At 38.7% G+C, this 16,403-nt stretch overlaps 3 protein-coding genes across 5 annotated transcripts; 1 reads left to right on the forward strand and 2 right to left on the reverse strand.

The window, feature by feature from the left end:
- Positions 1 to 2: 2 nt before the first annotated feature.
- Positions 3 to 15,155, reverse strand: LOC135132021 (uncharacterized protein CG7065-like). Of its 3 annotated transcripts, none has more exons than XM_064059936.1 (11): positions 15,033 to 15,155; positions 14,605 to 14,711; positions 13,961 to 14,269; positions 13,742 to 13,912; positions 13,417 to 13,693; positions 13,063 to 13,306; positions 12,602 to 12,995; positions 12,144 to 12,541; positions 6,476 to 7,058; positions 6,175 to 6,423; positions 3 to 1,139 (listed from the first exon to the last, which is right to left on the reverse strand). In XM_064059936.1, exons 2-11 carry the CDS (start codon positions 14,668 to 14,670, stop codon positions 105 to 107), a joined length of 3,726 nt encoding a protein of 1,241 aa, XP_063916006.1. In that variant the 5' UTR covers positions 14,671 to 14,711; positions 15,033 to 15,155; the 3' UTR covers positions 3 to 104. The 3 variants fall into 3 exon arrangements, with proteins under 3 accessions (XP_063916006.1, XP_063916005.1, XP_063916007.1); XM_064059935.1 differs by having other exon boundaries at positions 13,063 to 13,357; XM_064059937.1 differs by lacking the exon at positions 14,605 to 14,711 and having other exon boundaries at positions 13,063 to 13,357.
- A 57-nt stretch (positions 15,156 to 15,212) lies between these two features.
- LOC135132136 (gem-associated protein 7-like) lies at positions 15,213 to 15,635 on the reverse strand. The gene is made up of 2 exons (XM_064060102.1): positions 15,527 to 15,635; positions 15,213 to 15,476 (listed from the first exon to the last, which is right to left on the reverse strand). Exons 1-2 carry the CDS (start codon positions 15,633 to 15,635, stop codon positions 15,265 to 15,267), a joined length of 321 nt encoding a protein of 106 aa, XP_063916172.1. The 3' UTR covers positions 15,213 to 15,264.
- A 44-nt stretch (positions 15,636 to 15,679) lies between these two features.
- On the forward strand, positions 15,680 to 16,198 carry LOC135132135 (cytochrome c oxidase subunit 6A, mitochondrial-like). The gene is made up of 2 exons (XM_064060101.1): positions 15,680 to 15,818; positions 15,894 to 16,198. The coding sequence occupies exons 1-2, from the start codon at positions 15,710 to 15,712 to the stop codon at positions 16,130 to 16,132; spliced, it is 348 nt and encodes a 115-aa protein (XP_063916171.1). The 5' UTR covers positions 15,680 to 15,709; the 3' UTR covers positions 16,133 to 16,198.
- Positions 16,199 to 16,403: the final 205 nt, after the last annotated feature.

The raw sequence follows: 16,403 nt of genomic DNA on the forward strand, positions 1-16,403 counted from the left end.
CGTTGGGTTTCTTTTGCAAAGTTTATTTTTAGGTGCGTTTACGCGCAACTTAATACATACATCCATTAAAAAATATGTCAACTCTTAACCTAACTTAACTAAATCTACCATCGGTTATTATAATTATTTCTGTTATTTCCATACTGATTGTTCGGGGGGAAGCCCGGTTGGTTCACCCTCCTCTGCTCCCCCCCTGGGTTGCCCTGTCCGTAGATGGCGTAGTTCGGGTACGTCACTTTCGCCTTATCGAGAGGGTACGTCACGTTCGGCCTGTTCTGATACGGATTCTGCGGGTAATTGACTCCGTAGGGCGCGCTCGGCCTCGGTTGGTACCCCTGTTGCTGCTGCTGTCCTTGAAACTGCCTCTGCTCCTGCGGGAACCCCCCGAAATTCCCCCCACTCGTGCTCGTCGCCGGAATCCCCGCTTTACTGTTCGTCAAACTCTGAACGCTCCCCACGATGTTGGCAAGACTGGCCATGTTCACCGGAATGCTGTTCAGCGTCTTGGCGAAGTCCGCCGAACTCACCGACAACCCCAAAAGATTCCCCTGCGCCGCCTCCGTCTTATTAATATTACTCATAATATTCGATATGATCGCTTTCGTGTCGTCCAAATTCAGCTCCTCTTTCTTCGCCTCGAACTTCATGCTCTCCTCCACGATCTCGCGCTCCTTCTCCAGCTCCTTCTGCTTCACGTTCTTCGACGCCGCCTTCGCCACGTCCTCGAAAGTGTAGTCGTCCTCGTCGGAGTCGAGCGGCAGCTTCGGCTGGTGCTCGTCTTTCTTCGGCGACATTTCGCCGAACTTCCGGGGGGCGGTTTCTTCGACGCTCGGATTCACGCTACCCATGCGGTTCGAAAACGGACTTTCTCTGCCGGTTTTCTTCTCTTCTTGCTTCTCGGGTTTCTGGTTGCCGCCGAGATTGACGAATTTGCGCAGTCGTTCGACCCGGTCGGGCTCCCGAGCTTCCAGTTTCTTCAGGTAGTTGATGAGACCGTGCTGCTCTTCGGTGGAAAGGTCTTTGAAGTTCTGGAGGAGGGTTTGCAAGTCGGAGTCGGACAAGCCCTCCATGTCTTTGTTGGGGGTGGTCTTCTCGGGGGTTTTCATCACTTCGGGTTCGGGGGCTGCCACTTGTTGGATCTGTTAACGAAAAACTTCATTACTAAGTTTCGTGGTTTTTGAATGTAATGTTCTGGTTTGCTTGAGGGATCCAACTTAGGACCGTTACTTTTTGTGATATTCATTAACGACATTGGGGACAATACCTCTCAGAATAAAACTGAAAAAAAAAAGTTATTTCGACGGAACTTCCCTCAATTTCTTCAAGTTTTCATTTTTTTGTTTCTTCAGTTTTCCGATTTGAGCGTGTCTCGAGTTTCAAAGTTAAATTGAAAATTATACTTTTTTTTACTTCCCGAGCGTAAGCAAAGGAAGTATTGTAATCGAGTCCGTCGGCCGACTCTTTACTTTTACGTTTTCTCGATCTTTCATGACCCCTAGAAGACGAAGAAATAGGTCTCCCATTTCCGTCTGTCTGTCCGTTTGTCCGTCTATCCGTCTGTCTGCCGTCCCGGATTTTTATTAGACAGATAATCTCCGAAAGTACTCGACCAATTGTTGTGAAATTTTGTACTTATATTAGGAATATCATGTAGATGGTAAAACGCTAACCAAAATTTGTCTAATCATCCCCACCACTAATGCGATGACGTCACTTCAAAATTCTACATAGTAAATGGGTTTTAAATTGTATAAAATAATATAGTCCTAAACATGTAGTTTACGACTCCGAATTGGGTTTTAACCCGAAACGTCCAGATTTTTGGAAAAAAAATCAAAATTATAAAACAACATTTTGCAATTTAATTTTGAATCTGCTAACCCGAATGTTTTGAAATGTTGCAGATGTTTTAAGGCTCTAAAGGGCATCATAAATCTTTAGTCAAAATATATTTGGTTATCCCCTCCAAAAACTTGATGACGTCAGCTCAAAAGTTTGCCGAATAAATCCTATCTAAAATGTACAAAATATGATGCGTCTGTACTTGTCACTCCATTCATATTTTTTGGATTTGCATATACAGGGTGACTCAAAAAAATTAATAAATGCGCAAAATTTATTTTACTGATTTACTCAGGAACTACAAAACCGAATGCTTTGAAATCTTGGAGATATTTTAAAGTTGTCATTAGCATGGTAAATGTTTTATCAAAATTTATTTGCTCATCCCCCCTAAAAAAAATGATGACGTCACGCTAAAATTTGGTGAATAAATCCTATCTAAAATGTGAAAAATATGATGAGTCTGTACTTGTGATTTATCATTCCAATCATATTTTTTCGATTTGCATATATAGGGTGACTGAAAAAAATTAATGAATGCGTCAATTGATTTTATTGATTTAATCAGGAATTACAGAACCGAATGCTTTGAAATCTTGGAGATGTTTTAAAGTTATCATAAGCATGGTAATTTTTTTATCAAAATGTATTTGCTCTTCCCCCCTAAAAAATTGATGACGTCACTCCAAAATTTTGCTGAATAAATCCTATCTAAAATGCAAAAAATATGATGAGTTTGTACTTGTGATTTATCATTCCATTCATATTTTTTAGATTTTCTTAAGAGGTGGCTCAAAAAAATTAATGAAGTCAATTTATTTTATTGGTTAAATTAAAGGCAAAACTTATTATTAGTATTACATTGGACCAACCCAATTTGGTAGACACAAAATTTTTTAAAGTAAAAACTCGATTGAAACATAAGGGTAACACGCTTATTTACATCTACTTTAACATTACAGACGTGCATTATATTTTGTCTTTGTTTTTTTTCTTAATATACATAGCCATCTTTGCACAACAAGAAACTTAAAACATGGTTAAAATGGTACATTTTTGCAAAGAAATATGGATATTTTCCTATACAAATTTCCATTTTAAACATGTTTTAAGTTTCATGTTGTGAAAAGAAGTCTACACAAGTTAAAACAAAAAGACAAAATATAAGCCCGCCCACCCGCCCTGTCTCAATTGTAATGATCTTTTTTATTCGCCGTTAAGCAAGGGGGCGGAGCTTAACTGCAAAATACTTATTTCTTTGAAAGAAATTAACAACATGTTTTTGAGTATCGTGTTGTTCATAAAATATCATGTACATTAAGATAAAGCGGCAAAATATAAACCCCGCCCACCCACCCCGTCTCAATTGTGATGATTTTTTTTATTCTTAGAAACCTAAAACACTTTTAAAATGGTAAATTTTTATAGGGAAATATCAATCTTGCAATTAGGCTCCGCCCCTCGGTCTGATAACGAATGAAAAATTCATCACGATTGAGATCGAGACGGATGGGTGGGGCCTTTCATTTGGTTTTCTTTTTTCTTTAATACATGTTTTTTTTTTTTTTATAACGCGATTACTTAAGAACATATTTCACATGGTGATTTCTCGTAGAAAAATAAGGATTTTACAATTAATCTCCGCTTCTCGACTTACGATGAATAAAAAAAATCATCAGAATTGTGATAGGGTGGGTGGGTGGGGCTTACATTTTGCCCTTTTTTTAACATACATAGCCATCTTTTCACAACAAGAAACTTAAATCATGGTTAAAATGGTACGTTTCTGCAAGGAAATATCGATATTTCCTTATACAAATTTTCCATTTTAAACATTTTAAGTTTCATGTTGTGAAAAGAAGTCTAGACGTATTGAAACAAAAAGAAAAAATATAAGCCCGCCCACCCGCCCTATCTCAATTGTGGCCAAGTTTAACTGCAAAATACTTATTTCATTACAAGAAATTAAAATCATGTTCTTGAGTATCGTGTTGTTCAAAGAATACTATGCATATTAAGAAAAAAAGTCAAAATATAAACCCCGCCCACCCACCCGTGATTTTTCAAATTTTTCAATTTTTCGTTTTCAGTTTTCGATTTTTTGTTTTTAATTTTTTGATTTTTCAAATATTTCTATCTTCAGTTTTACGATATGCAATTTTTCGAGCTTTCAACTTCTTAATGTTTCAATTTTTCGTTTCTTCAGTTATAGTTCTTAATTTTCCGTTTTTTAAGATTTCTCAATTTTTCATTTCTCTTTAACTTTTCGAGTATTCAATTATTCGATTTTTCAACTTCTGAAATTTCCAATTAAATTTTAATTTTTCGTTCGTTCAATTATTCAAGTTTTCACTATCAAAATTATGATTTCTTAACTTCCGAATTTTTCAAACTTTCGTCTGTACAATTTTACGATTTAGAATTTTTCAATTTTTCGTTTCTTCAGTTCCCTAATTTCTGCATTTTAAGTTTTCAACTTCTGAATTTGTCAATTTTTCGCTTCTTCATTTTAGTTTTTAATTTTAATTTCGTTTGTTCAATTTTTAAAATTTACGATTTTTCCGTTTTGAATTATTTTGTATCTTTGCTTATGTGAGTTTTCAATTTTCCGATTTTTCAACTTTTGAATTTTTACATTTTTCCTTGTCCAGTTTTTAGATTTTAAGAATTTTATGTTTTTAATGTTTCAATTTATTACTTTTCAATTCTTGAATAATTGAAAAGTTCAATTCAACGGTTTTGCTTTTTTTGTCTTTAAAGATTTATATACACATATTAAAATAAAAATGTTAAATTGAAGCCCGCCCACCCGCCCGATCTCAATTGTGATGATTTTTTTATTCGCCGTTAGCCAAGGGGGCGGAGCATAACTGCAAAATACTTATTTCTTTACAAGAAATTAAAAACATATTTTTGATTACCGTGTTTAACGAATACTATATACATTAAGAAAAAAAGGTAAAATATAAACCCCCCTCAATTGTAATGATTTTTTTATTCTTAGAAACCTAAAACACGTTTAAAATGGTAAATTTTTGTAAGGAAATATGGATTTTGCAATTAGACCCCGCCCCTAGGTCAACCAACGAATGGAAACTTCATTATCATTTAGATGAGGGCAGTATGGGTGGGGCTTAATCTTTGGCTTTTTTTTTTGTTAATATACGTAGAGAAATAAGGATTTTGGAGTTAAGTTCCGCCCTCTTGGCTCACGACGAATAAAAAAAATCATCACAATTGCGATAGGGCGGGCGGGCGGGGCGCACTTTTTACCTGTTTTTCTTAATATATGCAGATTTATTTCGAAAACAAGAAACTTAAAACATATCTATAATGTTAAATTTTTGTAGTAATCAACGTAAATCCCCCACTTTTCTTGTACAACCCTTTGTATGTATTTGTTCATCCCTCCTAAAAAAATTGATGACGTCACCCTTAAATTTTGCTGAATAAATCCTATCTAAAATGCAAAAAAGATGATGAGTTTGTACTTGTGATTTATCATTCCATTCATATTTTTTAGATTTCCTTAAGAGGTGGCTCAAAAAAAATTAATGAAGTCAATTTATTTTATTGATTAAATTAAAGGCAACACTTATTATTAGTATTACACCCCAACCAACCCAATTTGGTAGACACAAAATTTGTTAAAGGAAAAACTCGGTTGAAACATAAGGGTAGCACGCTTATTTACATCGACTTTAACATTACAGACCTGCATTTGTTTCATGCGCTCACTTGGTTCCGCGAATGTGGAATAGACATGTTTATAATCAACCAATTGTGAATTTCACCGTCAAGAATTAAAATAAAACCCAATGTTTTATATAAAAAGCGGAAGTCGAAGCAATAAAACCGACGGTCGTTTTGTTTACAGTTTCTCTGTTTGACTCTCACGTATGCTGTTACGCTTGTCATCTTAAATTAAGAATGTTTATACATACACGATTTTCAGTTGCCTCTGATACGTATACGTGAGTAAATTGTTTCGTTATTTTATTGATTATTACAAATCAATATTCAAAACGACCCAATTCATTTTCCCGAAAATTTGAGAATATAATAATTTTATTCTTAGTATTACACTACATCTATCCCAACTGATATACGTGTCCTTGCAAAAATGTTGATGACGTCATCGCAATTTTTTTTAAATTCCCACTACAAAAATGTCTAAACTCTTTAGACCAATTTTTTTTTATTAAAAACTGAACACGGATTCATAAACCACATGTGACGGAGTATATTATTTTATAAAACTGAAATAATATTTACTAATGACATTTTGGAGAGGACGTCAGGACGTAGAAAAAAAATTGTGAGTATCATTACCGTCACCGTCGGTCGTATCTCCTTCGGGGGACTCTTCTCCTTCTCCTTCCCCGCCTTCGATATCTGCTCCAAGAAATTGGCCGTCGTGATTGGCTTGTTCGAATTCTTGCTCGCTTCCGCCATCCCCACCACCGCATTGATCAGCTGTTCCAACTCCGCTTGCGTCACATCCGTCTTCCCCTGCAGCACCAGCGCGTTCGCAATCTGCCTCGCGATCGCCGCCTTGTCCACCGTCCCCACCCCCGGCACCTTCAACAACAACAACATTAACCAACCGCGCACACCAAACTCCCCCACTCACCTTCACCGGGTCCACCTTCGGCGCGCTCTTCTCCTTCTCCTTCTTCCTCTCCCCCGCCATGTGTATCAGACTCGCCGTCTTCTTGATCGCGTTCTTGAACGCCTTCTCCTGGATGGGCTCGACCAACCCGGCCAGCAGCTGCCCCTTCAACTTCTCCTTGACCGTCTCGAACATGACGCAATTCACCTCGTTGTCGAGGAGGTTCTCCGAGCTGTTGGCCTCGCTCTTCTCCATGGCCAGCGCCTGCGCCAGAAGGTCGATGATCTTCGGGCCGAGCGAGCCCAGCTTCTCTTCCAGCGCGGTGAGCAGGCGCAGCACCGCCACCACGTTGATCTCGCCGTCGTCGTCCTCCTCGACGGGCGCGGCGGCGGGCGGCGGCGACAGCACCGGCTCCCGAGTGACGTCGCGCATCACCGCCGGCGGCTTGTAGTAGGCGGGGATCTCGTTGCGGTAGTTCTTGACGCGGTCGCGCTCCCACGGCAGCTCGCTGATGATGCGGATGCGCTCGCGCCGGTACTCCTTGAGCTTGTAGTCGCGATCCCAGCTGCGCTCGCGCGAGCAGCGCTCGGGACGGCGAGGACTCCTACATTAAATGGGTTTTATTAATGTTGCAGTTGCTTTTATAGTTGAAAATTGTCATTTATAAACTCCGTTGTCAAGTTGCCCTTAATAGTAACTTTGATGTTCAACTTTTGCCCCATTTAAAGGGTTGTACAAGAAAAGTGCGGGATTTAAGTTGATTACTACAAAAAATAACCATTTTAGATATGTTGTAAATTTCTTGTTATCGAAATAAGTCTGCACATATTAAGAAAAACAGGTAAAATGTAAGCCCCGCCCACCCACCCTGTCTCAATTGTGATGATTTTTTTATTCATCGTGAGCCCAGAGGGCGTAGATTAACTGCAAAGTCCTTATTTCTCTACGTATATTAACAAAAAAAAGCCAAAGATTAAGCCCCACCCATACCGGCCCTCATCTAAATAATAATGAAGTTTCCATTCGTTGGTAGACCTAGGGGCGGGGTCTAATTGCAAAATCCGTATTTCCTTACAAAAATTTACCATTTTAAACGTGTTTTAGGTTTCAAAGAATAAAAAAATCATCACAATTGAGATGGGGTGGGTGGGCGGGGTTTATATTTTACCTTTTTTTCTTAATGTATATAGTATTCTTTAAACAACACGGTAATCAAAAATATGTTTTTAATTTCTTGTAAAAAAACAAGTATTTTGCAGTTAAGCTCCGCCCCCTTGGCTAACGGCGAATAAAAAAAATCATCACAATTGAGATCGGGCGGGCGGGCGGGCGGGCGGGCTTCCAATTAACCTTTTTATTTTAATATGTGTATATAAATGTTTAACGACAAAAAAAGCAAAACCGTTGAATTGAACTTTTCAATTATTGAAGAATTGAAAAGTAATAAATTGAAATATTAAAAACATAAAATTCTTAAAATCTAAAAACTGGACAACGAAAAATGTAAAAATTCAAAAGTTGAAAAATCCGACAATTGAAAACTCTCACATAAGTAAAGATACAAAATAATCCAAAACTGAAAAATCGTAAATTTTAAAAATTGAACAAACGAAATTAAAATTAAAAACTAAAATGAACAAACGAAAAATTGACAAATTCAGAAGTTGAAAACTTAAAATGCAGAAATTAGGGAACTGAAGAAACGAAAAATTGAAAAATTCTAAATCGTAAAATTGTACAGACGAAAGTTTGAAAAATTCAGAAGTTAAGAAATCATAATTTTGAGAGTGAAAACTTGAATAATTGAATACTCGAAAAGTTAAAGAGGAATGAAAAATTGAAAAATCTTAAAAAACGGAAAATTAAGAACTATAACTGAAGAAACGAAAAATTGAAACATTAAGAAGTTGAAAGCTCGAAAAATTGCATATCGTAAAACTGAAGATACAAATATTTGAAAAATCAAAAAATTAAAAATAAAAAATTGAAAACTGAAAACGCAAAATTGAAAAATTTGAAAAATCACGGGTGGGTGGGCGGGCTTTATATTTTGCCTTTTTTTCTTAATATGCATAGTATTCTTTGAACACGATACTCAAGAACATGTTTTTAATTTCTTGTAATGAAATAAGTATTTTGCAGTTAAACTTGGCCACAATTGAGATAGGGCGGGTGGGCGGGCTTATATTTTTTCTTTTTGTTTTAATACGTCTAGACTTCTTTTCACAACATGAAACTTAAAATGTTTAAAATGGAAAATTTGTATAAGGAAATATCGATATTTCCTTGCAGAAACGTACCATTTTAACCATATTCTAAGTTTCTTGTTGTGAAAAGATGGCTATGTATATTAAGAAAAAAAACAAAGGCAAAATATAAGCCCCGCCCACCCACCCTATCTCTATTCTGATGATTTTTTTTTTATTCGTCGTGAGCCAAGGGGCAGAACTTACCTGCAGAATCCTTATTTCTTAACGAGAAATTAAAAACATCTTTTGTTCAAAGAATACTACGAGTATGTATATTAAGAAAAAAATAAAGCCAAAGATTAGGCTCCACCCATACCTGCCCTGATTTAAATAGTAATGAAGTTTTCATTCGTTGACAGACTTAGGGGCAGTGCCTACTTGCAAAACCCATATTTCCTTACAAATATTTATTATTTTGACCGTGTTTAAAGTTTCTAAGAATAAAAAAAATCATCACAATGGAGATGGGGTGGGTGGGCGGGGTTTATATTTTGGCTTTTTTGATTACTATACATAGAATTCCTTGAACAACATGATACTCAAAAACATGTTTTTAATTTCTTCTAAAGAAATAAGTATTTTGCAGTTAAGCTCCGCCCTCTTGGTTCAAGGCGAATAAAAAAAATCATCACAATTGAGATCGGGTGGGTGGGCGGGCTTAGAATTTCCTTTCACAAATGTACCATTTTAACAATAATTTAAGTTTCTTGTTGTGAAAATATGGCTATGTATGTTAAGAGAAAAAAAAAAAAGACAAAATATAAGCCCCGCCCACCCGCCCTGTCTCAATTCTGATGATTCTTTTTTATTCGTCGCAAGCCGAGGAGCAGCGCTTAATTGTAAAATCCTTATTTTTCTACGAGAAATCACCATGTGAAATACGTTTTAAATAAAAAAAACCCTACATGTATTAATGGAAAAAAACAAAACAAAAGAGAAGCCCCACCCATCCCTCTCGATCTCAATCGTGATGAATTTTTCATTCGTTGTCAGATCGAGGGGCGGAGCGTAATTGCAAAATCGATATTTCCTTATCAAAATTTACCATTTTAAGCATGTTTAAGTTTCTTGTCGTGAAAAGATGACTACACACACAAGTCTAATTGCAAAATTCATATTTCCTTACAAATATTTTCCATTTTAAACGTATTTTACGTTTCCAAGAATAAAAAAATCATCACAATTGAGAAGGAATGGGTGGGCGGGATTTATAGATTGATTTTTTCCTTAATATACATATTATTCCTTGAATAACATGATACTCGAAAACATGTTCTTAATTTCTTGTAAAAAAATAAGTATTTTGCAGTTAAACTCCACCCTATATATATATTTTCCCTTTTTATTTTAATATGTGTAGATTTCTTTTCACAACATGAAAGTTAAAATATGTTTAAAATTGAAAATTTGTACAAGGAAATATCGATTTTGCAATTAGACTTCGCCCCTAATGCCAAAATCCATATTTCCTTACAATAATGTACTATTTTAACCATGTTCTATGTTTCTTGTTGTGAGAAGATGGCTGTCTATTAAGAAAAAAAAAAAAAAAGAAGCGACATATAGGACCCGCCCACCCACCCGATCTCAATTGTGATGATTTTTTTTATTCGTCATGAGCCGAGGGGGCGGAGCCTAATTGCAAAATCCATATTTCCTTACAAAAAGTTTCCATTTTAATTGTGTTTTAAGTTTCTATCAATAAAAAAATCATCACAATAGAGATGGGGTGGGCGGGCGGGGTTTATATTTTTCTATTTTTCCTTACTATACATATATAGGATTCTTTGAACAACACGATACTCAAGTTGCCCTTAATAGTAACTTTGATGTTCAACTTTTGCCATATTTAAAGGGTTGTACAAGAAAAGTGGGGGATTTAAGTTGATTACTACAAAAATTTACCATTTTAGATATATTTTAAGTTTTTTGTTATCGAAATAAGTCTGCACATATTAAGAAAAACAGGTAAAATGTAAGCCCCGCCCACCCGCCCTATCGCAATTGTGATGATTTTTTTCATTCGTCGTGAGCCAAGAGGGCGGAGCTTAACTGCAAAATCTTTATTTCTCTACAAGAAATTAAAAACATGTTTTTGCGTACCGTGTTCTTCAAAGAATATTATGTATATTAAAAAAAAAAGCCAAAGAATAAGCTCCACCCACACCTGCCCTCATCTAAATAGTAATGCAGTTTTTATTCGTTGACAGACCTAGGGGCGGGGTCTAATTGCAAAATCCATATTTCCTTACAAAAATTTACAATTTTAAACGTGTTTTAGGTTTCTAAGAATAAAAAAATCATTACAATTGAGATGGGGTGGGTGGGCGGGGTTTATATTTTACTTTTTTTTCTTAATGTATATAGTATTCGTTAAACACGGTAATCAAAAATATGTTTTTAATTTCTTGTAAAGAAATAAGTATTTTGCAGTTAAACTTGGCCACAATTGAGATAGGGCGGGTGGGCGGGCTTATATTTTTTCTTTTTGTTTCAATACGTCTAGACTTCTTTTCACAACATGAAACTTAAAATGTTTAAAATGGAAAATTTGTATAAGGAAATATCGATATTTCCTTGCAGAAACGTACCATTTTAATCATATTCTAAGTTTTTTGTTGTGAAAAGATGGCTATGTATATTAAGAAAAAAAAAGGCAAAATATAAGCCCCGCCCACCCACCCTATCTCTATTCTGATGAATTTTTTTATTCATCGTAAGTCGAGAAGCGGAGATTAATTGTAAAATCCTTATTTTTCTACGAGAAATCACCATGTGAAATATGTTCTTAAGTAATCGCGTTATACAAAAAAAAAAAAAAACTACATGAATTAATGAAAAAAGAAAACCAAATGAAAGGCCCCACCCATCCGTCTCGATCTCAATCGTGATGAATTTTTCATTCGTTATCAGACCGAGGGGCGGAGCCTAATTGCAAGATTGATATTTCCCTATAAAAATTTACCATTTTAAAAGTGTTTTAGGTTTCTAAGAATAAAACAAATCATCACAATTGAGACGGAGTGGGTGGGCGGGGTTTATATTTTGCCGCTTTATCTTAATGTGCATTATATTATATAAAATATAAGCCCCGCCCACCCGCCCGATCTCTATTCTGATGATTTTTTTTATTCGTCGTGATTCAGCTTAATGCAAAATCCTTGCTTCCCTAGAAGAAATAAAAAACACGTTTTTGGGTATCGTGTTGTTCAAAAAATGAAACAAGAAAAAAGAACTCAATACTTAAGCCCCACCCATATCCATTGCAAGCTCAATTGAGATGAATTTTTAAATGGCTTAATATTAAGTCAACCCGAAAAATGGTCCGTATTTTAGGGGATTTTCCTTTACGTTGGCAGCACTACACACCCCCGCAATTTGATTGGTCAACGCCAACGGTAAGTTTGTAAATCGACCTTTAGTGAACAAATTATAGGTACCTGGGACTTCTGCTGTATCGCTCCCGTTCAACTCTCCTGGGGCTCCTGACCGACCTCTCCCTCGACGTGGTCCGTTCGACCCTCTCCCGACTCAAGTCCCTACTTCTATCCCTATCCCTATCCCTGCTCTTACTCTTACTCTTCTCCCTGGACACTCTGACCACCGGCTCGTCCTCCCACGGGCTATGCGACCTCCTAGACCCCTTATCGTCGTCCCTATCGTCAATCACGATCACCTCGGGGTCGTGGTCGGGCATCGCCGACGGCGGCACCGGCTTATTACCCATCGGACTCCCTTTAGTCTCGAATTTTTTCTTCCCCATGATTTTGAAACAAATCGGTTGGGGTTCCTCCGGCAGCCCCAACCTCTTCCTCAACGCGTCCTTCTTCACCTTCACCTTAAAACCACCCAGGTCACACTTTACGGTCACGCTTTACCACGACCCCCACGGTCTTACCTCCTCCTGGTGCAGCTCAATCATGCGCTTGTTCCAAAACTCGATCCACTCCGGCTTGAAGTCGTGCGTGGACACGTCCTTCGCCTCGGCCTGCAGCTCCTTGTAGCGCTTATTCCAGAACTTCTTCCACTCGTCGTTGTACTGCGGGTGCTTCTCTGGGTTCTTCTTGTGGTTCTTGAGGACGCGCTCCATGTCGTTATCGATCGCTTTACACAACTTCTTGTATTCGTCTAGCTTGTCCGTCTTGGATTTGGACGGAAGAACCGGGGATTTGGGGCGGCGGTAGTTGGATTTTTCCCACGGCATCAAGTTGCGTTCGCGGTCGCGGGTGTAGTCGCGGTCGTCGCGACGATAATAGTTTTCTTTACGTGGTGGAGGCGATCGTCGCTCGTATCTGGGTACAACGAAACGAAAATTAATCCTACCGACTGCGCCACTTTCGCAACACTCTTGCAAATTACCGTCTGCTATAAGGACTTCTACTGCGGTTCCTGTGGGGCGACCTGGACCTCGTCCTCTTGCTGGGTTTCTTCTCCTTGGGCTCGTCGTAGTCGCTCATATCGCTACTAGTGATACTCGAAACGCTCGACAATGAACGGCGACGGATACTAGTAGCCGGGGCGGCGCTAGAACTCGGCCCGCAATGCCGGATTTTCTTAATCGGGTTGGCGACGACCGGAGGGGAAGGACTTTTCTTCCTCTGAGCTGTTTGGGGAAGATTCGCTTTATTGTAACCATACTTATCAATTACATCATCTAAAAAAATCCGTAAAAAACGTAATTTTTTTAGAAAGTAAACGAAACGCGTTTCTTACCTTCATGGACTTTAGTTAGTTCGTTTTTATTGACTAACTCTTCAAAAGTGTACCCCGAGAGTTCGGAAAAGTGCCGCCCTTTCGCTATCAGTTCTAAATAGTGGACGGGATCCTTCTCGTACTTGTCAGCATCGACAGGAAGCGGTTTTAATCGTCCGAATTTCTTTTCAATCGCTTCGGCGATTTCGTGGAGCGCGATTTGCCAATTTCTCTTGTATTGTTTGGTCATGTAGGGAGCCAACGCTCGGTAACAAGTAGGAAAGTGCTTCTGTAAATACTAGAAAAACAAAGACAGTGATACCAACCAAAGTTTCGTCGGTCGTACCTGTAGAATATGCTTGTAGCTCGCCAGGTGTGTCAAAACCGTCCTGGGATCCCCCTTTTTGTCGCACAGGATGCACAAATAAGTCGGTTCCTTCGTCGCATCGTAGTCCCTCAATTCTAGTAAATACTCCAAAGCCACCAAAGGGCCTACGTTAAACACGTCGAGCCGCTCCTGAAAATCATGAATAGTACGATGATACAACAATCTAGTCGATTTTACTTGTATCAAGGCGACTTTCTCGATTTGTCCTTCGAAGCCCGGGGGCACGGGTTCTCCGGGTGCGATTTGGATTGTTGGGGTTTCGTCCACTTCAGACAGCGATGGGAATCTCTCAGGGTTTTGGTTCCCCAAGGCCATCGAGTGTCGCTTGCCGTTTTCATGGTGGAAGACCCAACCCATGACGGGGCACGCGCATGCGTTGCAGTACCAGTGCTCCGTCCCATTGATGTACTTGAACTCGAACACGTTGCCATATTTACCGTTCGGTAGAACGGCTTTGACGTTGAGCAAGCGTTCCCGTTCCTTCTCCTGGAAAATCCAAGCATGAGAACTGCGTAGCGAAAACACGAACCAGCATCAATAAGAGTCATCAGAGAAAGCAGTACTTTATTTTCGGACATCGATTCTATTTTCAAACAGTGTAATAGTTTTCAACAAAGCTTGTTGAAGCGCTTCACGTCACGCGCGACAATTGTGGCGAAATGCCACAATTTGGTACAAAAGGAAACTACCACAAATCACCCACAACAACCGCGTCTTTTGGAAAAATCAAAAAAAGGAGGCGTTCCTTGGCGCGCAATAGTACAATACTTACCTGAGCGAAAATAAATCAAACATTAAGAATGATTTGACTACTTTTTTACCTGTTTGGTCGAGGCTGAAAAATTTACGGGGGGTTCATCTTCGGTGCCCGGAGCGATGGGTTCCATATCACAATTCACTACAAACACTTCTTAACTAAATCACTTCTCTGGAAAAGAAAATCACGGCATCAATGGTTGATTTGGCGAAAGGGGGGTCGTTCAGTTTTAAAGTGTAACTTACCGTGGTTCGGACGATTCAAATTTCCCGCCACAAGCACAACACAAGATGGCCTCCCATCATTGCTGCTCATTTTGAAAATCAATCAATAATCGAAATGTTTGCAATTATTGCATTGCGAAATGAGGGCAAAGTAAATAATTTGTTCAAAAAATAAAAGTAAACATGTTCGGGAGAACGTAAGAGCGTTAAACACGAGATTTTGGGACTTTACCTGGAAAAGGAACCCGGAAACGGGGGTTTGGCTCACCTGGGGTTGAAGCGTCTCGGGTTGACTCGGGTGCTCCAAATTTCCGGTTTTGGGGCGGATTTTGCACGAATTTGACGATTTTCACTCAAGCCATTGAAGAGGTAAATGACATTTGCTCGATGACCCGTGCCAACCTAACGACACAAACAAACCCCAAACTTTAAAAACAAACACAATCGACACATTTTCATTTTTATTTATTAATAAACATAGAAATAAACGACAAGCTTAATCAAAACTTGTTCATGATTTTCGCATAATCGCACGTGAATTCCATCGAAATAATGTCGTTAGTTCGTAAAATCGCTTTGTTGATGGGGACAGGCAACGGAGTCACTAAATTCTCAACAATCACATTCCCGAAATTCGAATCGACGGCTTTTATGTGGCATTTCACATTCGTGTTTTCGTACATGGTAACATTACACTCCCCCATACCTGCCACTAAAACCAACCAAATTAACACAAGAAAACACAAAAAATTACATAAATACCACACAAATTCGACAATAAATATAAATACCGCTCGCGCATAAAAGCCATCGCTTCTTGTTCCTCGGTCTCCGAGTCCGACTTTACTTCAATTTTACTCCCTTGTGCCATTTCAAACTTGAGGTTTGAGGTTATGTGACTCAGTTGGCGCCCTTGCCTGTCAACGTCAAAATTATCAGTAAAAAATGGCCGCCCTTATTAATCACTCGGTGCGAAGATTTTTGCAAACCTCCGCCCGTAGGGCTGCGGGCCCCCGAGTGGAGGGTCCATCGGCGGTTAGCGGGGGCCACGAAGGTACTGTTTCAGGCGATTTTGTGTTCAATGTAAAGTTAGGTTAAAGGTGTTACATAACCATTCCTTCCCTTCTAGGGGGCTTCAAGATTTGGAAGAACATTTCTCTGTTCCTTGCATTGCCAGCGATTGGGCTGTGCGCTGTTAATTGCTATCTGGCGCACGTGAATGAGGGCCATGAGAGGCCACCTTTCGTCAAGTATGACTACCTGAGGCTGCGTTCCAAGAGGTTCCCATGGGGCGACGGGAACCACAGCCTTTTCCATAATCCTCACACCAACGCACTGCCCGACGGCTACGAGGATGATCACCATTAAATGAGTTAAATGTTCTAGTTCTGTGTAATTTTTGATTAATAAATTAATAAACCTTGGTAGAAGTTACAGAGTGTTTCATTTTTGTATCAATAATAAATTAATACTAAAACACTGGAAGTGACCCTTATTTAGTAAGGTGATACGGATCAATAATCACCTTATGGGAATCCGGAAGTGTATAAAACCACGCTCTCCACCACATTTTCACCCTTATTGTGTCTTTTAGGGGTTAAACCCGACACTCTAGCGTTATTAAATCGATATAAACCCA

The sequence above is a fragment of the Zophobas morio genome, unplaced genomic scaffold (genome assembly GCF_036711695.1).
Source record: "Zophobas morio isolate AGI-343-1 ecotype UQ-CSIRO unplaced genomic scaffold, CSIRO_AGI_Zmor_V1 ptg000021l, whole genome shotgun sequence".
Classification (NCBI taxonomy): Eukaryota; Metazoa; Arthropoda; class Insecta; order Coleoptera; family Tenebrionidae; genus Zophobas; species Zophobas morio.

What these genes read in the sequence shown, in the direction of transcription:
- LOC135132021 (XM_064059935.1), bottom strand. Translation starts at nt 14,670, where the DNA reads ATGGAACCCATCGCTCCGGGCACCGAAGATGAACCCCCCGTAAATTTT. An exon ending in ACTAACTAAAGTCCATGAAG is followed by an intron (nt 13,358 to 13,416) that starts GTAAGAAACGCG and finishes GGATTTTTTTAG; the next exon opens with ATGATGTAATTGATAAGTAT. An exon ending in AGAAGTCCTTATAGCAGACG is followed by an intron (nt 12,996 to 13,062) that starts GTAATTTGCAAG and finishes CGTTGTACCCAG; the next exon opens with ATACGAGCGACGATCGCCTC.
- LOC135132136 (XM_064060102.1), bottom strand. Translation starts at nt 15,635, where the DNA reads ATGGCACAAGGGAGTAAAATTGAAGTAAAGTCGGACTCGGAGACCGAG. An exon ending in TTTATTGTCGAATTTGTGTG is followed by an intron (nt 15,477 to 15,526) that starts GTATTTATGTAA and finishes GGTTGGTTTTAG; the next exon opens with TGGCAGGTATGGGGGAGTGT.
- LOC135132135 (XM_064060101.1), top strand. Translation starts at nt 15,710, where the DNA reads ATGGCCGCCCTTATTAATCACTCGGTGCGAAGATTTTTGCAAACCTCC. An exon ending in GGTTAGCGGGGGCCACGAAG is followed by an intron (nt 15,819 to 15,893) that starts GTACTGTTTCAG and finishes CTTCCCTTCTAG; the next exon opens with GGGGCTTCAAGATTTGGAAG.